Source organism: Gorilla gorilla, chromosome 5, assembly GCF_029281585.2.
Source record: "Gorilla gorilla gorilla isolate KB3781 chromosome 5, NHGRI_mGorGor1-v2.1_pri, whole genome shotgun sequence".
Classification (NCBI taxonomy): Eukaryota; Metazoa; Chordata; class Mammalia; order Primates; family Hominidae; genus Gorilla; species Gorilla gorilla.
In genome coordinates, this window is record NC_073229.2 from 160,449,883 (window position 1) to 160,473,285 (window position 23,403).

At 34.4% G+C, this 23,403-nt stretch overlaps 1 protein-coding gene across 9 annotated transcripts in view; it reads right to left on the minus strand.

The window, feature by feature from the left end:
- Positions 1-5,292: 5,292 nt before the first annotated feature.
- The window catches only part of BCLAF1 (BCL2 associated transcription factor 1), a 32,152-nt gene continuing 14,041 nt past the window's right edge, over positions 5,293-23,403 (minus strand). For 2 of the 9 annotated variants that reach the window (XM_019029556.4, XM_055391757.2), the window contains exons 5-13: positions 22,548-23,213; positions 22,237-22,406; positions 19,800-19,905; positions 18,717-18,801; positions 16,156-16,331; positions 14,883-15,060; positions 13,751-13,897; positions 7,992-8,204; positions 5,293-7,834 (exon numbers count right to left, since the gene is read on the minus strand). In XM_019029556.4, coding sequence (XP_018885101.1) covers positions 7,829-7,834; positions 7,992-8,204; positions 13,751-13,897; positions 14,883-15,060; positions 16,156-16,331; positions 18,717-18,801; positions 19,800-19,905; positions 22,237-22,406; positions 22,548-23,213 — 1,747 coding nt within the window. In that variant the 3' untranslated portion in view covers positions 5,293-7,828. Of the gene's footprint in view, positions 7,835-7,991; positions 8,205-13,750; positions 13,898-14,882; positions 15,061-15,915; positions 16,023-16,155; positions 16,332-18,716; positions 18,802-19,799; positions 19,906-22,236; positions 22,407-22,547; positions 23,214-23,403 lie in introns of those variants that run through there. The other 7 variants (XM_055391760.2, XM_019029559.4, XM_055391762.2 and 4 more) reach the window with 4 other exon arrangements.

The window sequence follows — 23,403 nt, forward strand, 5'->3', positions numbered from 1 at the left end:
CCCCCTTTGTAAACTTAGCCAGAGACAGTAGCTGTGAAATGCTGGATTTGAAGTGCTAGAACATGTTTCACACTAACCTGAAATATGACAGCACCATGAAAACTCTTTATGGCTGTTCCAATGACTTTCAGGGCTTCATCTGAAATCTGTATTGCCTTTCTACTTCCTTTTAAACAATAGGTTATCTTTTATCCTTTGGAATATCTGGAATATTCAAATGGTTTAAAATGGCAAGAGAACTTTGTATAATGGTAAGCTTGGAAATTTTGAATAAAAGTGGTATTTAAAATAATGTGAGGAAAGTTCGACATTGAAAATGAATAATTAGGCCGGGCGCAGTGGCTCACGCCTGTAATCCCAGCACTTAGGAAGGCTGAGGCGGGTGGATCATGAGGTCAAGAGATCAAGACCATCCTAGCCAACATGGTGAAACCCTGTCTCTACTGAAAATGTAAAATTTGCCTGGCGTGGTGGCCAGCGCCTGTAGTCCCAGTTATTTGGGAGGCTGAGGCAGGAGAATCACTTGAACCCGGGAGGTAGAGGTTGCAGTGAGCCAAGATTGTGCCACTGCACTCCAGCCTGGCGACAGAGCAAGACTCTGTCGCGAAAAAAAAAAAAAAAAAAGAAAATAATTAGCACTGAGAGGTTTAGTTTGATCACTTACACTTTTCTCCTACACCTTATCCTACTATACTTAATACCTTATGCCAGAAACTCTATTAGCTCAGGAGATGATCCATTTTTGTCTAAAATCCCTCTTATGTAAGGCAGTCATATTCCTTGATGAGCTTTAAACAATTTAGCACTGGGTTGGCATTATCAGGGGATTCTGAGGTATTACATTTTCTCAGATGGATATTTAACCCTTTAGACAGCTGTCACACCTTAAAGCTTCTTCATCAAAATTTTTATTAAATATAACCACACATTTCCAACTAATCTTTTATGACTTAGGATTAACACTATGTTACTGTGTTGTTCTGTTATGCAGTGATACTCCTAAACATTACTTAGCCAGGTGGGACTTACCTTGACTTTTCAACCCACTATGGTATTTTAACTTTAGTTTTGCTGTCCTTTTCCTTAATGGCGACTGAGACTATCATAGGGCTTCTGCAAACAGTACATTCAAAACAGACTGTTGCTGTTATATATATGAAATTTATTACTGGGCAGTGTTGTTTGAGAACTATTTTTGAAACTTCTCCATAAAGGATCTGCTCCTTACCTTTGTTGTATCAATACATCTCATTTTCAACTTATTCCCTCAGTGTAACACAGTGCAGGACTCACATTTGTCCAGGATACCAAAAAATTATGTTAAAAAAAATGTCAACATACCATGTGTCTAAAATTTTTAGGCTTCCCAATGTTTAGGAAAGAGGCAAGTCTAAATAGATGAACTCTGAATGAGAGACAGAGAACTTGATCCTCAAAAGTATCAAAGAGTTACTACAAGAATCCTGATTTGCATTATTAATACCCCATTACTTGGAGCTAGCTCATTCAAAAACCTATGAATATATTATATAATGCAAGAAAATATTTTCACATATTATAGTGCAAGAATAAAAATGAGAAAAGGACAGAGCCTTATCTTGTTGCTGCTCTAGTGCCTAGCTCATACTTAACTAGTGAAACACAGAACTTTAAAACTGCAAGTTATATCCATGTGAACAGTTGCTTTAAGAATATACATCCTAATCCAATTACTCTGCTAGATATTCCTAATACGTGGAGCACTACCATATTCAGATAAGATGGTTTAGGGCCTCTTATTACTACTGTTACACTCTGGCATCATGCCCTCAGCCACCAGAAAAAAATGTTGCAAGAAACACTCATTTGAAAACCTGTTCCTATTCTAGGAAGACTTATTCTAGGAACAGCAACATCTAAATGAAAACCTAAGGACAAGTATCTCAATATTTGGTAGCAGGAATAGTTATGCTTCCCAGAAGTGGTTTCATTTGACACTGAAAATTGCATACCTTATTTCCCTTTTTCATATAGCTACTATTGGCCAATTCAAGCTCTGAATCTTTCTCCTTTAGTGACAGACTAGCCAAATACTTATTTCCTAAAGTGTTGCCCAAGTTGAGAATACAGAACAAAATCAAGATGTAATATTGTCCTGAGTGGGCTAGACAGCTAAATCTGTACCATAAGAAGCCATATGCTTTTTTTGCCCCAATCCTCTGACCTCCCCACACCTCAACTAGAGCTTTACGTACTAAAAGCTAAGATTCCAGAATCATTTTATATAACTCAGTTCTGTTAACTGAACCTTATCTTTTGTAAAGGACAAATATTCATGTTTATATAAATATGGAAGATTATCTTAAGGTTATATCAAGGGAAAAAAGTATACTTTGAAATCTAGAAAGGACTCCAAAAACAATGTGTTTTAGTTTTCCAGTAAGTCATGAATGGAACTGTTAATTTTTTCCTTTTAAATAAGCAGCCATCGATTTTTCACTCCAAGTTCTATCAAAGACTTTCATGACTTTTACATCCCATTTTCCAATTAAAAGTACAAATTAAGTTTTAAAAGTCATTTCTCCCAGCTGACAAATCCCCTTACTGCAGTATCTGAACACGATTACTCAGAAATCTGATTCCTCAGTTATATGCTGAGGTGGTATTACTCCACAAGTCTGTATCTTCAAGCCATTTGAATAGTATGCTGACATTAATCAGTTAATTACTGTAATCTTTTTTTTTTTGAGACAGAGCCTAGCTCTGTCACCCAGGCTGGAGTGCAGTGGCATTATCTCCGCTCACTGCAGCCTCCACCTCCCAGGTTCAAGTGATTGTGGTGCCTAAACCTCCCGAGTAGCTGGGATTACAGGCAAGCGCCATCAGCCCAGCTAATTTTTGTATTTTTAGTAGAGGCGGGGTTTCGCCATGTTAGCCAGGCTGGTCTCGAACTCCTGACCTCGGGTGATCTGTCCATCTCAGCCTCCCAAAGTGCTGGAATTACAGGCGTGAGCCACCACACACAGGCCTATCTTTTTTTAAAGTACATTTGGTAATGATATTCAACTTCTTCCAAAAACAATTCTGGAGTGGGGAAATCTTTTGGTAAGGTAAAAAAATAAAAAATAAATTAATCCTGCAGGCTGGATATGTGAGAAGTAAATTAAAATTTAAAAATTCTGGCCAGGCACAGTGGCTCACGCCTATCTAATCTCAGCACTTTGGGACGCCGAGAATTAGACTAGCCTGGCCAACATAGTGAAACCCCGTCTCTACTAAAAAAACAAAAATTAGCTGGGTGTGGTGGTGCACACCTGTAATACCAGCTACTCAGTAAGCTGAGGTAGGAGAATCGCTTGCACCTGGGAGGTGGAGGTTGCAGTGAGCCGAGCTCGAGCCACTGCACTCTAGTCTGGGTAAGACTCCATCTCAATAAATAAATAAATAAATAATTCAAAGTGCATTTAACATTCTTTTTCACGGCCACCTTACAGGTATCCTGAGAACTCAACAGAAAGTTTAGTTTTCCCTTCTAGTACAAATGAGACTGAAAAATTATTTTCCATAGTGAAGGACTCACTCATAAGGTAGCAAATAATCCACTATTCTGGAGGGTGAGTGGTATTTTTTATTTATTGTTGCTCTTCGCATTCCATGAAATTTGTAATCACTATGACAGTACCAAGCAAACACAGTTCATGCTGTGATTATAAATCATTTCACACCACCTAAACATACGGTGTAGCTATGATCATGTACTTTTATTAAAGGCAGAGCTCATTATTAATGAAATCTGGAAGCTGGCCAACCCCAAAAGATTAAGAAAAATTCAATGTGTATTCTTGGGGGAAAGGCATTAAAGCCTGCTCACCCAACCTTTTTCTATTTTCAAGAATACTACCTTCTGCACTTTACAAGTGCTATAAATCAGTTCACTGTGGTAAAACACCAAAAATATCCATAGGAAAAATTTTCCTATATACAGATTACAATTAAGACACATTATTTGAATGTTTCTAGTTGTGGTGGAATGCTGTCCTAATAATGCCTGTTCTCTTTAATCAGTGAGATTCATTTTTAAAGGCCAAGGTATAGTCTAGTAACATAAAAAGAACTGGTACCCTTAATTAAATGTACAAGTTTGGTCTCATTACCATCATTGACACGTTAATCATTACTGCATGTTTCTAAAACAATAGGAGTCCAGCTCATAAATCAACACAATCTCTGTGGCTCTCAAGTCAATTAAATACAACTAGATTCCATATATTCCTGAATCCTAAGAAATGTAAAACTTGTTCATTTAAACTTCATTAGGACAGTGTACTAATTTTTAGTATCTACCCCAATAAAATTTGAAACATTTAATAATAGTATCAACTATTTGAGAACTCTAAACATATAACGGATATTACTTTCTCATTTTAAGGCTCAAGAGATTGAGTCTAACCAAATTAATCCCAATGACAATGAAGTTTATTCCTCCATTTGCCTTCCCTCTTCAACTCTGTAAATTGAGAAAGGCCTCTGAACTTCTCTTTCTGGATGTGAAAGTCTATTATTCCACAAGGAAACTTAAGGTACATCCCCACCAAAGGGATTCCAGTTGAAACCCAGAAAAAGAAAAGTAAGAAAAGTTAAACAAATGTTAATAATGCAGCATACTTTTATATAAGAAATTTGTATATAACATTACAATTATCCAGTATAATTAAGCTACCAATGATCTTACACAACACTTTACATGCATATATATGTACACACAGAGTTATTTCTCTCACAGAATTTTTAAGGACTAATTTGCCATTTGTATGAGTCAAAATGTGTCAGTTTGTCTTAGCACACAAATTTCTGTGAAAATGCTTTGTTAAAACTGACAGGATGGCACATGGTAAGTATTATACCACATCTTACTCAAAGTGAATGAAAAGACAATTCTTTTTAGTTATTTACTAGCTACTATGTTTTTAGAAAGAGAAGTAATCACCATATTATTATGGGTGATAAGGTCCCAGATTAACGTAAGAAAACGAGGACTAAACTAGAAATCCAGAATTCCTATATTTCAAAATAATGGCTTAGATTTACCAACTGTAAAATTTCCCATTTTCCTAGGGGAGATGGGAAAAAAAAAAACAAGAACAAAAACAAAACAAAACAAAAAAAAACAGTAAAGAAAGGTTTGAGGGAGTTTATAAAGCATTTATCAAGCCTTACCACACCAGTAATCTTCCTAACAGATGCGCTGATATTCTAAAATAGGCCATAGAAATAAGATGTGTGAAATAGACACAGGTAAACAAACAACAGCAGTTATTATTTGTGACATTTTATTGGCGTATGACAATTTACAAGGGTCCCTGTTGCATCATTATACATCACACTGAGTAAGAATCGTTTAGCCATCTACATTCAATGTTACTGGGTAATATTTTTCTCAAATTATAATTCCCAACACTGATTTTACCTGTGACAAAAGGAACAATAGTAATTCCTTGAAGAAGACTGTAACTGGAAAAAACATTTTGCTTTTAGTATAAAAATTCCTAGGATACTGAAAGGTACACATACACACCTAAAGAGTCATGGCCTTCTTAAACAGCTTTCTTAATCCTTTCTGGAAATATCCTTTGGTTCATTTTTATTGCCCCTCTCTAGGCAAAACAAAGTATGTTAACACAGGTATCAATGAGTTATTTCCTAGCACTTGTAAGCAAATATCCTTACCAAGAGGAACCATTCAATTTTTATAATATCGTAAAGCGTGGAGTTAAGATGTGTTCTAAAAAAATATACAGGCTACTTTTTATATGCTTGGATCTGAAAAGGGTAACATCCACAATGACATTCTATTACAGAGTTCTTACAATCACCCCAGCCTACTACACTCTGGTATAATACTCTTTCCTCAATTTTGTTTAACAGAATAAAAGTAACCAAAGGTTAAAGCAATGCATTTGAACTTAAAATATAACCTGCCCACAGGAATTAAGTAGCTTTATTCCCACTCCCTACTACATAATTTCTCAGATCCCCTTTTACCTATTGTCTTAAGTGGATAAGCACATAGTCATGCACACAGATTTGATGTCTAACCAAGTAACTGTTATGGTATTTATTTGTATACAATAAAAGGGTCATGAAAATTCTGTGTTGGGAATCACATCCATGTTGCTTTCACACGTAAATAAGTATTATTCTGAACAGGAGAATATTAGTTATGTCCTGATTAATGCAATACATACTTCCTTTGGCAGGTATTTCCTCTGCTTTAATAGACAATTTCAGAAAGACATGTTAACGGGGGAAAATCACACAATACTAAGGATCTGAGGGCCATAAACATCACATATGATGAGTTTGCTTTTAGTTTTGTTTCCAACAGTTCTTAACCAATGTTCCTGGCTGTAATCTAGGTGCTAGACGCATTGCAAATCCTCGAAAGTGTTTAAGATGAAAGAGCAATACACTTAAGATCTTCAAAAGTTTACATTAACAGAATAAGCATTAGCTCCTTTTAACACACACACAACTAAATTAACAAATGAAACGTGTCTACTTTTATATATGCCCATAAAGCAGACAGACTTAACATTGAAATTTACTATTTTAGATTTTCACTCCTTTAAGAGCTATCAATATAGACACAAAAGATAATTCACATTTGAAAAATTATCTACCTGAAGAATAGAACTCTTAAGAGGAAAAAGAAAAAGCCATTCTACAAACTGCAACTGAAATGGGGGGGGGGGGGGGGAGTTAGATCAATGCGGCAACAAGCTTCCTGCCAAAACTTTTATTGGTGACATTTGAAAAACAATTTTTTTAAAATACTATTAATGAACAGTATGCTGTGTTTCTCTATTTTACTAATAGTTACACTACAAACTAATGTTCAGCTCAAATAAATATGTAAGATACGAAATCAGGTACTAATGTATCAACTTATTCTGCAGGATAAACCTCCTACATACCAACCCCAGGATTAGTTTTTCTTCTGTTTAAAACTAGGATGTTCAGTAGAAATGGGGTTTCTATTTGCAGTATTGTTACAAACCAGTTTCCTCTCACAAATAGCTAATATCTAAGACCATGACTCAAACTATCAAATAGGAATAGAAAGAGAACACTCAGTTTTGAACGCAAATAGAAAAGGCTCCTAAGAATGTTCTTTATAGGCCACTGCTTGCTTTCAGTAAAAATAACATTTTCTCAAAACTTTTCAATCTGATTTTTAATAGCTTGTACTTTTTAGCTATTGGCAAAGCTTTTTTTTTTTTTTTTAATTCCTTCTTAAGCATTTGCTCAAGTGTTAAACTAGCTTAGTTTACCAAAGTAACAACTTTTTGTCTGTGGTATACTTCAAAAATTAGTCACCCTACAATGTAGTGTGTTCAAATTAAACAGATGTATACAGTTAAAATAATTAGTGTAGTCTCTATAAACAATTTCTGTTCCAGGATTTATATGTAGAGCTAACGTTTACTTCAGAATAAAACATTGACAAACAGGGAAGGAAGAGAATCAGAACTTTCACAGAGCTGTACTTGACCATATCTTATAGACAAAGCAGAATTACAATGCATGTAACAAAAACATTAAAAGTTTTAAAAGTTGATAGTTACAAATATGGTACGTAACAATTTTCTACTTTATTTCAGTACAATTTTCAACATACAGTCCACTATTTCTCAAGATATTTGAAGACTTAAAACAAAATTTCTATAGACTACTTGCAAACAGTAAAATTTAAGTAAAATGCTTACATTCTTATTTGAAAACAAAAATCAGGTAAAAAAAAAAATGGTGGGTGCAAGTTCTGCTCTGTTGTAATCTTACTTCGTATTTATTATTCCTAAAAGAGAGAGAAAAAATTAAAGATTAACAAAAGATGCGGAGAGTGAAAAGGAACCATATTAATAATTGTTCCTAAAAATGAAATAATTAACTAATTCACCCACCAAACCTATATCAAAAAAAATCTGTCAGAATCACAAGTTGAAATTTTATACCTTTTCTTCCTTGCGTCTGTCCTTCTTTTCTTCATTATTTTCCATGGTCTCTTCTTCATCTTCAACAATCCCATCCCCTTGGTATTTGTCATGAGTCCATTTAGGACTGCTACCTGATTTTTTGAAGTTAAAGCGCCCTCTGCCACGTTGAAAAGTACCACGACCTCTTCCTCTTTTGGCCCAATAATCCACACCATCATCTCTGTCGTCATGCTACAGAAAGGTTAAAAACAATTGTCAATGAAATGTTTCTTGTAAAGATGATCATTTCTCCAATCATAAATCACAGTATTAATCTTCTGAAGATTGGGTATATGAGATTGGTAATATTCTAAAACACAATAAAACAAAACCAGTAAAACTGCATTTTTCAACAAAAATATATTCCATCATCAAGAGAATAACCACATCTTACTACTTAGCAACCCAAGCACTGAAGGTTACCCAGACAATCATTTGGAAGATCTCAACTGCTAAATTACCACTGATTTTTAGAATCCTGAGTTTTGTTTTTATATTATGTCAATCCAAGTCCACTTATTATTACACCAAATGCAATGAGATAAAATTAAGTTTTTCCCAAAATTACCTTAGTCATAAAGATGCAGCAGAAAGTCATAAAAATATCATTACAATATTATAACGTTCACTGAAATGAAACTGGTGGTATGAATTTTATACTTTACATATAAAAGTAGATTTTAAATCTACTGAGATTGAAATCTAGATCAATGTATAGTACATATCGATGTTCTGGGCTAGAGAATTTCAATGGTAAATCATGACATGGTCCCTAGAATTAACACCTCACTCAGTTCTTCTTCATCAATCTAAAGTACTGCAGTTATCATATTCCAGCTTTAATCATTAATTGTATTCAAATACAGATGATCCCCAAATTATGAAATTGTTCTATTAAGCAAAACAATCTGCAAAACTGAAAAGTACTTGACTTTGTAGATGAGTAGAGATGGGTATTATATTCATACAAAAGGCCAAGGGAGTCCTGTATGTAATTTAATTAACAGCTAACTTATTAACTTTGTCACCCACAAAAATGGGAAATAAAGCAAAATGCCCCTTTATTAGAAAAGGGGTATAATGCAAACAAAATGTTGTGTAATCTATAGAGTACCAGTAGTGAGCAACCATCCAAAAGCCACTAAAACTTTTTTTCACGTAATGTGGCATATGAGTATTTTTTTTTCCAAAACATAAGACTGTGCCTTTGGATATATTCATTTAACTGATTAACCCCCTTCATGACTTGAAAAGTTCAATTATATGGGTAACTAACAGACCATATGAAAGAGAACTTACCAACTGCTAATAATCTATTTTTACCAAACCACTGAAAGATTACTAGGTAGAGGTGTACATGACTCTATAATGAATGAATTTTGGAACTATCAAAAGTGTAAATTTAAATACAGCAGAGTTTATTACAAACCCAAAATAAACTACTTTAAAATAGTCTGCCAATAAAAATAATGCCCACTCCACCACATAATTTCATGCTCCCTTATCACATTAACATACCCAACTCCAGAGGCTGTGTTTTTTTATGATTTTTACACAATACACCATGGATTCTGGGAAGAGGTTTTGGAGTAGAAGCATGGGTTTAAATCTTATCAGAAACTGTGTGACTTTGGGCAACCTCTCTAGAATTCACTTCATTTTAATAATGTGTGCCTTGAGGGAACACAGATCAGTAGGAAGTGCCTGGCCCAGTGTCTGACAAGCAAGCACTCAATAAACGGTGGCAAAAATGATGTTTCTATAGTGTGTAATATGGATCTGGCCCTGTTCTGAACACTTCACATGTATTTATTCATCTAATCCTCACAACAACCCTCTAAGATACTATTACTGCCCTCATTTTAGAAATAAACTGAGGCACAGAGAAATTAAGTAACTTGCCCAAGGTCACAGAGCTAGCCCTTTCTCTTCTACCCCTTGTGACCATCACCCATAAAACACATTTCCCAGATATCTTGGTGGCAGTATATGATTACCACACCAGGTAGCTAAGAGTTAGCAGAAATAGAAAAGCCAAGAGCAAAGCTAGACACTAGGGTTAAACTAGCCATTGCTTTTAATATACAATCATCTGAAACTTGGTAAACACAACAGCACCTAAACAATTAAACTGTGCCTTTCGTAGGGCATCCTGGCAGCTACTTACTTGAGATTTTTGATGCTAAACATATTCTTAATACTCAAGTTTTATATCGAAGATTTCAATCTCATTATTAAAATGTTTAATTTTTAATTATCTCAGATTAAAAAGGGCCAGAAGTTAGATATTTACACACAGCTAAGAACATGTTAACAAAGGAGTCTGTATTAGAACCAAGACCTTCTGAATCATCTTTTCTCCATACAAGCATCACGTTTCAAAGGAATAATAACCAAAACTCCAATCCTGAACCCCCTTCCCCACCAGCGATTTTCTCTTCCTTTGAAGACAGCAACTCAACACTGAGAACCTGCCTACTTCAGTACTTTCCCACTTGCTCCAACTCTTCACACTCACCCCTCCATAGAATTTCAGGTTCTAACTAAAACTAGTATGTTTCCTGGAATTTTTATTATTGAAAACATTACCACACCTTTGCATTAAACAAAGCTTAGAGATAGGAAAATTCAAAAAGAATGCAACAAAGATTACTATAACTCAGTATTGGACAACAAATAGTACAAGACTTTCAGAACCCTGACTCTGGAGCCCAATGCATAAGTCCTGACTCCATTGCTACTAGCCACATAACTCTGGTTAAGCTGCTCCACCTCTGTACCTCAGTTTTTTCCATCCACAAAAATAGAATGGCCCCAACTCAAAAGGCTTGTTTAAGTATTCATACATACAGAACACTCAGAACAGCACCTAGCATAGTACATGATGCTTAATAAATGTTATCTATTATTACTAAGCTTTTTTGTTTGTTTGAGACAGATTCTCACTCTGTCACACAGGCTGGAGTATAATGGTGCAACCTTGGCTCACTGCAACCTCCACCACTTGGGTTCAAGCGATTCTCCTGCCTCAGCCTCCCGAGTAGCTGGGACTACAGGCACGCACCACCACGCTCAGCTAATTTTCGTATTTTTTGTAGAGACAGGGTTTCAACATGTTGACCAGGCTGTTCTTGAACTCCTGACCTCATGATCCGCCTGTCTTGGCCTCCCAAAGTGCTGGGATTACAGGCATGAGCCACCGTGCCTGGCCTGTTAGTTACTAAGTATTAATGTTTCATCAAAATATGCAAACTCTCTTAAACTGGTCACTTGTTCTGAAAGAACCTAAGGGAATGAATGTCTAGTTCTAGACTTTTCTTCTGAATCGTATTTTTCCTTCTTTTCCCTCAACATTCCTTTACATATAAGATACAAAATCTTTTAAATTTAACTATTCATGTGAAAACCAAAGTTGCCATTTCAATGGCTCATAAGTAAAAACCAAAATAATTAACTTTGGGAACTGATTTATAAGGAAAAAGTGTGTAATTCTGCTTGATATTCTAGTGAGCATCATCAGTCTGTGGCAAATCAATGTTTATGTTTTATACAGAGACCGAGATTTTTAAATATAACCCAGAAAAGCAACATGTAAAAATATTACTGCTACTTGTAAGTGGCTAAATTCTTAAAATAAGACAGTTCTTAATGGAACTACTGCCTAAGTAAACGCCAACCCAAAATGAGCATGTACTTGTTAAGGGTTAGCAGACTCAAGAGAATGCCATAGAAAAACGGCCTAAATTTTATATTTGTAAATTGTTAAAAGTGTTAAACAATTACTATCTACTTGTTCACCTCTCATTCCCTCTTAACCTTCTGACCTATCTATCATACCTGGTCTACTTCTCTGGCATTTTTACTCTCTCTCACTTTTCACCCCACCTTTGAAATGTTGGTCTTTATCTCGTCTCTTCTGTGATCTTAACACAGCTTTAATGGTGACCTATAAAATTAGAGCACTTAGATTTTTTTGTTTCTCTAAATTTGAATTACCAACTATCCACTGGACAGCTCCATTTCTCCCAGGCACTTCAAATTCAGCCTGTTCAGAACAGAACTTAATCTTTTGAAAGGAGCTTCTTTCCTACAGATTTAGATTCCTTCCTCTCACTACCAACTCCCTGAATTCAACTCCCCATAAATGTTACTTTCTCAAATCTAGCACCTTAGTTCAGACACTATATTCTCTCAAATTGCTTAACTTTTAACACCCATGATTTTTGTAAACTCTGCTTAAAACTATTTTCTTAAAAGTATTAAGACCTTTCACACTGACTCCTTGTACTCAATTTTCCCACACTTATACCAACCATCTAGCCATCTGAGTACTAGAGTTATCTATACCATGCTGTTTCACTCCTTCTGCTATGTGCAGTACACTTGCCTACCTCTTAACCTCAAGATTAAGGTCAAGTTCCTCTACAAAAGTCTCTCCTAATCACTGTCTCCTTTGCAAAAATCCACCTATTTCTTCTTTGGGAAAAGTGAAAAGCCACCATATATATTTAGAATGTTTGTTTCTCTACTACTAGTAGTCTCTAAGTCAAAAATTAGAATCACATCCTACTTGTCTTTCCATCCTTAGTACCTAGCATAAACATGAGTCTGTTAATACATAAATTCTTGAACCAAGTAGATGGATCTTTCAAATTTTTCTATACATCAAATGCCTTTTACTTTCCAGAATGTCAATTCAAGACACTCAAGAAGCATAAACTGAGAGAACATTATGCATAACGCACTCTATAACTTGTTTTTTTGGTTCTTGGTCATTAACATGCCAAAAAAGAGGCAAATGGAAATATATTTTTGAAACATATATATTGTTTTTCCAGACAAAATAGAGATCCACTTCAAACTATAGCTATAACCTCTAAGTAGGTATGTCATGGACATTCAGGTTTATTCAAATATACTCATAAAAAGCCAACTGAAAAAGTCAACAATTCCTCAAGTCCAATACAATCTTCCTCCATGGAAGCAACTAGTTTTCAGAACTAGTCTCTGAAGCATAAATTCTCTGAACAGCCATGACAAAAAAATGAATACTTCTGGTAATAGTTTCGGTATATTCTTGTCCACCTCTATAATGCAGGAGGGACCCTTTTCCCCATGCCAAACAGCAGAAAATGCCCATCCTTTTCTAGAGATTCCTTCAGGACCTACCACCTCTAGCTTCATCCTTGAAAAACTATTTCAGAGGGAAAAGCACCTCTACCACAGGAAGCACCAAATTAGTGTATCTAGCAGCAACTTTTCTGTAATGTAATTTTTCATCATCTTTTTTCTCCAATGAAAGTTGACAGCCTCCCTAAAATTCTTAATTACACGTACTTTGAAAAAATTCTTCTCCTTTTCATTTAAACAAATAGCTATGATAATGGAAGGTACATCTTAATGTGAAGTTTCTACAACTGTCACTGTCTTATAGACAGATATAAAACAAACATTAAGCTCAACTATGACATAATGTTTTTCTCTGAATGTGGGTAACAAATCAAGTATATTTTTCGCTTACCCTGATCAGCCTATGTTTAATATCAAGAAAGTATGAACAGGACTAAAGGGACCCACATTTTTCAAAATTTCAAATCATCTGGGTAATTATTTTAAAAAAGGTTTCCCACATAACGGTGAATCTTCTTATAGTAGTGGTTATCTGTACTCAAATTTATTCACCTAGTATGCTTCGAAAATTAATGCAAACCAAATAAACACAGATGTCTAACACCCACCAAGAAGTACTTCTTGCTCTTTGGGGTATATTCTGGATCCCATTCCTCTTCCTTCGGTCTCTTTTGAAAAGTAGTATTTGAGTTGTTTGGACCAGTATTTGTCCCAGCAAAAACTCCTCTGGCTCTTCCTCTGCCTCTAATTCGAAACTGATTAACATTAACAAAGTTGTTTAGTGATGCAATCAAAAGGTATTTAGTTACATGCAAATTCTAATTTTACTGCAGTAACAAAAAACATATGCCCTAATTTCCTATCTAAATCTCATGGCCATTGAGGATGAAAAGGATGGCCATTTTATATCACAGGCAAAAAATTTCTGCCAACTAAAAGTTGAGTAGGTTAAGAAATGATCAACCTAAGTGTTGGAATACTGTACTTTCATCAACTGAACTAATATTTTTAAATAATCAAATTGTTTTTCCTTTTTACTAGTCAAAAGTTGTCTAATTTCTTTGAATTATCATAGAAGCCCCAAGTATTCAGCCATACCTATCACCATATAAGCAAAGCTCTTCTCTTTCCCAAATTATCTAATAAATGAACTCCACCAAAACCCAACTAGATACTCGCTCAAGGTAGGAGTGTGAATCTCGAAATTAAAGAGGCAAGAAGATGCACTACCATGAAGTCATTATATTAATAATTATAACGACTTACGGAAACATGGGGATAATGTATATGCTATGTGAAATATTTATATGATTTCTATGATTGATACCCATATAAGCAAGGATTTGAAGAAAGCAGGCAAAATGAATGTAACTGTAATACAGAGATGAACATACAGGGGTTTTATTAAGGCGTTAAGGTACCTTTTCAAAAACTAAGTGATTAAAGAAATGTTATTACCAATCAGTAACTTTCCTTGACTCTTGGTCTTTAAGGACTAGGTACAGTTATTGATCTCGAAGTCAAGAAAAGTACCTAGTTTATACAGATGCTTCTAGATCCCAAAATGGCATTTCTAAATGAAGACAGCACTTCAAACACCACTTCATGTTTCAATACTACCTCTGACTTTAGGAATAATGACACACATAACAATCTCTAAATCATGTATATGACCTTCCTTATGTACAGTACTCTAAGATAAACTCCTACCAAACAATCAAAGATAATTTTTTCACTTACAAAGGTTCCTCGTGGTCGGCTAACTCCTGCAAAGCCTGAGTATTCTTTCATTTCATGGTGAGTTTTAAATTCTTCTTCTCTTTCCTTCTTACTCTCCTTTTCTTCTCGAGAACTGGGAGAAGAAGGTGATGCTGAAGAGGATGAAGATCGAGAATGATCTTGCTCTCTTTTATGTTTACTGCAAAATAAAGAAAACAAAAAATGTGCTACTTTTAAAAAGATAAAGACCCTGCTGAATCTTACAACAGAAGAGATATTTTTCAAGTCAACAACACTATCCCCTAATAAAATTATGTAAATAAAATAACTGGGTGTTAAACTTTGACACAGTCTGTTTCCATTCTCCTTCAATATGTGTTTTACATCAATAATGAAAAACATGCTAGGGCCTGCCAGTTAGAAAATAGTAGTCTGTAAAGGTCAAGAATAAGGTTCAGTTCTTTAGTATTTTTAAATTAACATATCTTTTATTACTTTAATGAAACGAAGAGAAGAGTAGGAAAAAGTAAGGATGTTCTTAAGGCCAAGTTTCAAAATGACTGCAGTTTGTACACCCTGGGTGAAAATAGTTGATATAGTTTGGGCTATAGTACCATTATAGCAAATAAAAAGCATACGACATTACAAATAACAGCCATAAATTTAATAACACAAACAAAATCCACCATTTACCTAATGAATAGCAAGGAAAAAGATTATCTATAATACTTTGTGTTCCTATTTGACTCTATGATGATCAAATTTACATGATTTAATGCAACACCCGAAAAGGTCATACCTGTGGTTAACTCTTACCACTGCTAACAGTTTCCAAGGAAATATTATTTTGAAAGACTAATACACATTGCTATTTCTAGTCCTTCCTCCCCCCCATCTCTCCCATGTTAAACCACTAGATATCAGTTTAAAATTCTTGTACTCTGGGTGTTATGAGTTGAAAAAGTGCGGAATCAAGCATAACGAACCAAAGTTCTTACACAAACTGTTTCTAGAAATGCACTGCATTGAAGTCCAACCTCCTGATGTAGCCTGGATAATAGGACACATTAATTTGTCATTTTTTTTTTCAGTGTTAGCTTGCTATTCCAAAGTTTTTGTCCTCATCCACCATAAGCCGTGTAAAAGACAAATACATTTTTGCTGTAAAACAAATAATTTTAATTGTTTAAATTTAAACATTCGATTACACAGTCAAAATTGAAAGCAATTAAGCTGACAATTATTAAAGGCTAATTAGAAGCTAAAACCTATCTTAGTCAGTTTGAACAATTACCTGTCATCTTTGTAAGATTTGTATTCCTTGTAATCTTTTGGAGTTTTTTCCTGCTTTCTTGATCCACTGGATTCCCTGGAGCCCTTGGAATCTCCCCGTTCTTTACTTCTTTCTTTTCTACGGCGATCAATGTCATGCCGAAGGTCAGCAGAGTCACACCTTAATTTTTTATCTCCCTATAAAAGACAGATATAAAATACAGATTTCAGGGGAGAAATAGAAAAAATATATATACACATATTATAGAGTTAAATTTTATGCCAGCTTCTAAACTGGCATTTTAGTATCAGAAAATAATGAATCATGTAAGATACTATCACTTAGTTTTTGTTAAAAAATGTACTTGACTATTTTTACTAAACATTTGTGTATACAAAGTGCAGTGGGACTGGGGAAATTATTAAAAGCTAATTATCTTGAGAATTTTGCAGGTTTTTATCCAAAACAATCTATAATAAATTTTTGTACAGTAAATGATGCAAATATTTTTTCCACTCAGCACATCCTTATTATTATCCCTCATCCTTCCAAATGCTGTTTTCAACAGTTGAACAATGACAGATGTTATAATCTGTAGTTGTGATGTAGCCTTCTACCTAAATAAAAGAGATCCTAACATAATGGTTCTCATTACTTAAGCCTCATTATGATCAAGCTCTTCCCAAATAATCTGACCAACCCAATAAAAAAAAACAAAACTTCAAAAGTAAGAATTCTATAATTTCCATAACATGCACGTAAAATATTATTAATGAAACCAATTGGTTGAACAAGGGTAGAAACAAAGCCAGAAAGATATTCGCAATCCTGTACTCAGTATCTTGGGCCATATACTGCCCTTTCTCAATTCAGGTATTGCAACGGACATTAGTTTAACTGGGTCACAATTCACCTCCTTCTTGTTCCATTGCTTTTTCAAATACTATATAATTTAGGAAGATGGAAAGAGGCATCTAGGAATGAAGAGAAATTATACATCAGTAAGATGCTAAGCAATGTGGACATCCTTGCTAGTATTCAACAATAAGTAGTATTTACTCTGGGAAGTCTGGCTATAATATTCATAAGCATTCATAAAACTGAAAGTATGTATCTCCAAATGATATTAACTACTCACCTATTTGCTCCCAGAGTCACAAAGAAAAAAATCTAATCAAGAGCAAAAAAACCTTCCTATTCACCTAGGTATTACCAAGTCCACAAGTAACAAGATAATGTAAGTGAAACTACTTTGTAAATTACAAACGATATATACATAATTACATATTAACATGTTATTCATCCAGACAGGAGGATAAAAACCAATGGCATATCCTCTTGTCTATTCATCAATTATCTCTACTTTTTCTTCTCTGGATCAAAATCTGGTCTATGTAATGAGGAGAGAAGATACTCACTGTCAGAGCACGAGGACAGACTAAACTGTTGGGAAAACTAAATTAATGACTTTGAACCCAAGATATTATTTAAGTTAAAAACCAAAAGAAGTATTCACTTCTCAGAATCTGTTCTTTCAAGATCAATATGCCCCATGCAAAACAAAAACAAAAACAAACAAAAAAAAAAAAACCTTGTTTGTAAGCTCTAGATTCCACATCTAGTAAGTTAATAGCATGCCCTATTAAACTTGTATACTACCACTGTCCATAACAGCTTCTAGTAACAAACGTGCCTATTTTCAAAATAACCCAATTATTCAACAACTCTGCAAAACAGATGCATTCTCATTTTTCTAATTAGAAAAGCAAGGTTCAAGAGGTTATTTTCCAAATATCATGTAGATAGTACTTAGTGACAGCCAGAATGGGAACCAAGCAGTACTTTTCCAAGTCCCTAATCTCTTCAAAACAGTTGCTCCCTTTCTGCCTTTCCCCACATTTCTACTACTAGACATTTTATGGCCTGATATAGATTAGTCTACCTGGCAAAGGTCATTTTGAATTGTCAAGAGTATATTGGAGACCCCTTAACCACTGAATTCCATTCTCACCAAGACCCCTCAATATCTTTCACAGGCTCCTCTCTCATGTTTAAAAGATATTCCCCCAATCCCCAAACATTCCAAGAGTGACAAGTCTTTGTTCCAAACGTTCATTTGTAAACCAGTTCTTAGAATGCTTATTTCTTAATCCACATCAAAAATGCTCAGTAGCATGGGGATTACTTCTTGTTATCTGTGAAGAACCTGGAGATATTAATTTAGACACACAAATCGAGAAATATTTACTCTGGCTAATGAATCTCATCTCAAAATTCTAATTTGTATCTTTGATTTTATAATTTCCCTTTGTCTACCCACTGATTCTTTACACTTTTCTTAGGACTATTTTTTTTCCTTTCATTAGTGTTTTGAAAAAACACTCTTGGTTTAAATTTAAGACACTTAGTATAGTGTCACCTTAATTTCTTCCAGGAAGGAACAGTATGTACACTACCATAATATAGTTATGAATTAAAAGTAGAAGATATCTATAGACATTTTGCCTTGAGAAACTATATTTGGTACAATATCATTAACTAAGCTCAACTTAACATGAAAAAAATTACATTCAAAAACATACCTTTTGATTTTCTTCTTTAAAAACTCTCTCTTCCCCTGCTAAACGGGTATGCTTCCTCAGGGTACTTGGTGAGATGTCAATTCTCCTTAATGTAAAATAAAATATATTTTTAGTCATATTATTAACTTTTTGGTTAAAAACATCCACACGATTATCCATTTTCCTAAGACAGTTATTTCTCTCCCAATCAACTAATTTAGCCTATCAAGACTATTAATTTAGTTTATAATACACAATTAAGGAAAAATATCCATGAAGAATGAATTAAAATGCTCCAACCAGATATTTTTATATAGAAGTGAAGTCTGGCCTTTAAAACATCAAACTTATTTTAGCCATCAAAAATAGAAAAAATGTGTTTCGATTAAACTGGATATGATTTTAAGCATCAACAAACACACATGAATAGGATTATTTGCTCCTGTCTTCAGTATTTTTAGATATTCAGTGCCCCTTTAGTTTTATTCTGTGCCTTTCCTTTCTAAGTTAGTATTGGCTGCAACTACCCAGTGCTTCTTTAGCAGTCATCACCAAAATCACACCAACTGTGTACAAAGTACCGAGTCAGATACTTCATAGCCAATATCACTGTCACTGCCACCCTGCAAAACTGGCATGATTATCCACATTTCGTATATGAAAAAATTGACGTCCAGAGATTAAGTTGTTCATCACAATGCAACGAAGAGACAAAGTCAGGATTTCAACACAACTATCTGACTTCAATGCTCATGCTTTCATTCTCTCTCTCTCACCAAACATTTATGTCACATTTATTTCACTAGAAATTCGAAGGTAACTCTAGGCCTCCACTGCCCCTCCCAAAAACCAAACTAACTGATAACTATTTAATTCCATACTGCAAAGTAATAAGAGTTAATATTTCAAGTTCTAACAACCAGTTCCAACTAAGCTGAAAATCAAGAATTATAGAATTTTCAAGACTTTGAAATATATTTATTTAAAGTATAAATGAGGAATAATACTTGTATCAATGACAAAAACGAACTTCCAATACAATCTTGTTTTAACAGTGTCTTCCTATCAAAACGTTTTTATATGCCAATTCAGCAGGATACATACCTGTGTATTTCAGGGCTCTTTTGCCGAGTACTATGTTCTTCAGTGGCTTTCTGATACGAAGTGAACCGCTCGTTTAGGGTCATTGCAGCTGACTTGAAGTATTGCTCTGTTGATTTAGAAGAAATACTGTCCAATTAGTTAACTTTACTTTAAGAGAGATTTGTTTGTGACAGAAGGGCATGTAGCAGGTGAAAAGAAAATAAAAATAAGAAACCTAGCAAGAGAGAATCAAGTGTTACAAAAGGAACTCCTACCCTTTCAATTTCTTGTACCTCAACAGGAAAGTGTTTCGAAAGTTGCTCACAGGTCCCTGTCAATACTACATCTAATCCAAGAGCAATTAATAGATTAAACCAAGAGTCTCTAATTCCACTTCATTAATACACTACTTCCTCAGAACAAAAAGGAACATAATCTATGGATGCTCTAATACCTTGCCAATATGAACCAATGACATTACTTCAAGTAATCATTTGCAGAAAACAAAAAACAGGAAAATATGGAGTTAACTAAAAAGCTTGTTTGGGTCAACTATTAATATTTCATCAGTGACTATATGCTGCCATATCAACAAAAATGGATTTATAAAAACACTGAATATTATCACTCAAATTGGAAAAATATTTTTAAATCAATTAACATTCAATAATTACTCCAAAAATCTGGCATCTTGGCAAACCCAACAGCAAATTTGATATTGCTGTTTTGTCTCTCTTTAAACAATTTTCAAACTAGTAATATCAATACTGATTATTTTTAAAACCAGTTCAAGATATGTTGTAAATGTAAAATAGAAAGACGTATAAAGTCATGAGCTATGAAATGTCACATTATGAAGCAAGCTATCTGCTTAACAGGTCAACATACATCTGTTGTCAACTTACCGCCCAATATCCAGCACATGTCTCATAACCAATCATTAAAACTTGAAACGGCCACTACAAGGGTAGTGCCTCAATCATAATTCCATGAAACCCAGGAATTTGAGCTAGCAACTCAGTTTTTATGCCATTTTTGCCAGGAAGACAGAAGATTCAACTTTGCCTGTATCTTTCAACAGCTATTTTACTTTGAAACATGGATTTTGCCATTTCAAAACATATTCCAGGACCTAGTTACAATGAAAAAGAAAACATCACTGGGCATTTTCAGCTCTATATAAAGTAAGAGCTGTTCAGATCGGTTGCACAATACCAATTATGAAACATCACTACAGTTCTTTAAAAAAAAAAAGAAAAAAGGAAAAAATTTATCAAAACCTGATCTCAAAATTCAGTAATAAATTGTAAAATGTGGAGCTAGGCCAAAAAAGATTAAAAAATTAAAAAAAAGAATGTTTCATATTTTATGTACCACAGTAATATGGTCATAAACTGGTTCACAAACCTACTCAGAGCCAAATAGCAAAACTGTCTTGTTACCGTGTTTAAATGATTACAGCCCAAAAGAAATTCATCTAACTATTCACTGTTCTGATGTATCAACTGCATAAAGAACTGCTAGAGACAAGTTTCATCTATTACAGTGAGCTGTTCTCATGTCAAACGACAGATTTTTTAAAAGCGGGGAGGGGATTAATTTTAAAGGCCAACAGTCTTTGAAGTTCCTGAGAAAGAACATGTCTCATAGTAAGTTGCTTTTTAAACACAGAAACAAAACAACAAAAACAAAACTTAACCTAACTGCCCAAAAGACATACTTGAAAATCTTTGAAAATTATTAGTAACTTTGCAACTATAATTACATACTGGTAAAAATTAAAAACAAAAAATCATTACTTTAGTTGAAATAAACAACCTTATCTTTAGGACCTAAAGAAATGTCATCATTATCCTAATTAGTCACTATTCACGTAATCAGTATTTATATAATATACTTCCAAATTCCTTGAACTTTTTTCGTTTAAAAATCCTGATAAATTTTCTTGTTTTATCAAGATTTTTATGTATAAAAAATTAAGCGCAAAAAAAGTGTTTTTCCACCATTTCAGATTTCTTTAAAAGTTGAAAAGAAATTCTTAGTAATATTCAATAACAATACTGTCGGACTTTGTTATAAATCTATGCCAAGATTATCACAAGCCATAGGCATGCAATGAAAGACTATCTGTAAGCCTTCTGCACTTCAAGTACATTACAATGACATACTTAAAAAACACTTTTAGCATTCAACAAATCTACATCATGTTCTACCATGATACAGATTTTTAGCATATGGTTTCTCCAGCATTTCAATTACTTTTTATTAACTATCTTCATAAGTTTCAATGCTAGCAAGACTAGGGACTCTCTTCTATGAAACTACTTTTCCAAGTTTTAATAATATTGGATGTATATTTGCTAGCCCTGGGGTACATGAATTATTAAGCATAATTACACATTTTTTTATTTGCATGCAAGAGAAATTTAATTCACGATACTAAACATACTAAGCATACCTTTAACATGATGAACCAAGGACACAATGTGTTGAATAAATGACTCTGAAGTGCTTTTGCTGGCCTGTGGCAACTTAATGTGGTCAAAGATGGATCGGAATTCTTGCTCCTTCTTGACAGAATGGACAAGTGTACTAGCAAGCAGCCTGTCTTTAGTCAAGGAAGCAGGTCTGGAACATATTGATAACACACACACACACAAAATATACCATTGGTTTAAATATAAAAATGGTATGTTCAGAAAGTTTAAGATAATTAACTGGAATACTGACTGCCCACAGATTATTTACTGGGCATCAATATGGAATTACCTGTTAGAATCATCAAGAGGAACGGGTGCCATTTTGAGTTTGACTTCAGGACGGTGAGAATCACTCGCTATCATTTTGATCCTAAGTGGGCTTTCCTCTCTGAAGGTAGACTTTTCTCGTGCATCCAGATTCTTGTGTAGAGGGGGACTGTAATCAAAGAGGTCTTTGAGCTTTTCAGACTTTACCTGCTCAGGTGACTGAGTTTCTTTCTTTACTGTTATTCTTTCAGAATTTTTGTCTTCTTCTTTGTGCTTATCTTTTGTAGTGCTAGGCCTTTCCACTACATATCCAGTCTCTTTAAGTTTATAATTTTTTTCTTCTCTAAATCCATCACTTTCTCTATTGCCTTTCAGTGAAACTTTGGACTTGTACTTGAGTCCTTCCTCCTCAGTATTCCGGTGAGATGCAGTAGCAAAACTTTTACCCTGATCTGCGAGGACTGACTTCCTGAACTGTCTATAATCCTCTGTCTCCTCTGTGTCATCCCCTTCTGAATCATTAAACTTTTGTTTTCCAGACTCTTTATCACTGAAGTAATCTAGAGCTTCCTGATCTTCCCATTCTCCCTCTGCCCTCCCTTTCTCTGATCCTTTCTCTTTTGAAGCCTCTTTATCCCTGGTATTACCCCTATCAAGCAGGAATACTCTAGACTCTTCATCTGTGAACCTGCGAATAAGCAAAGAAGAGGATAGTAACTCTGGATTGCATTCACTGTAGATCGCTTCCATATTTAAATGTGCTGCCCAATCCCTCAGGACCAGCAAGAGAGAAAATAACCCTATTGAAAAGTGCTTTTTCAGATTCCACTTTTAAAAATCATTGAAAGCATCCATATAGAACTTATGTACTAACTTTT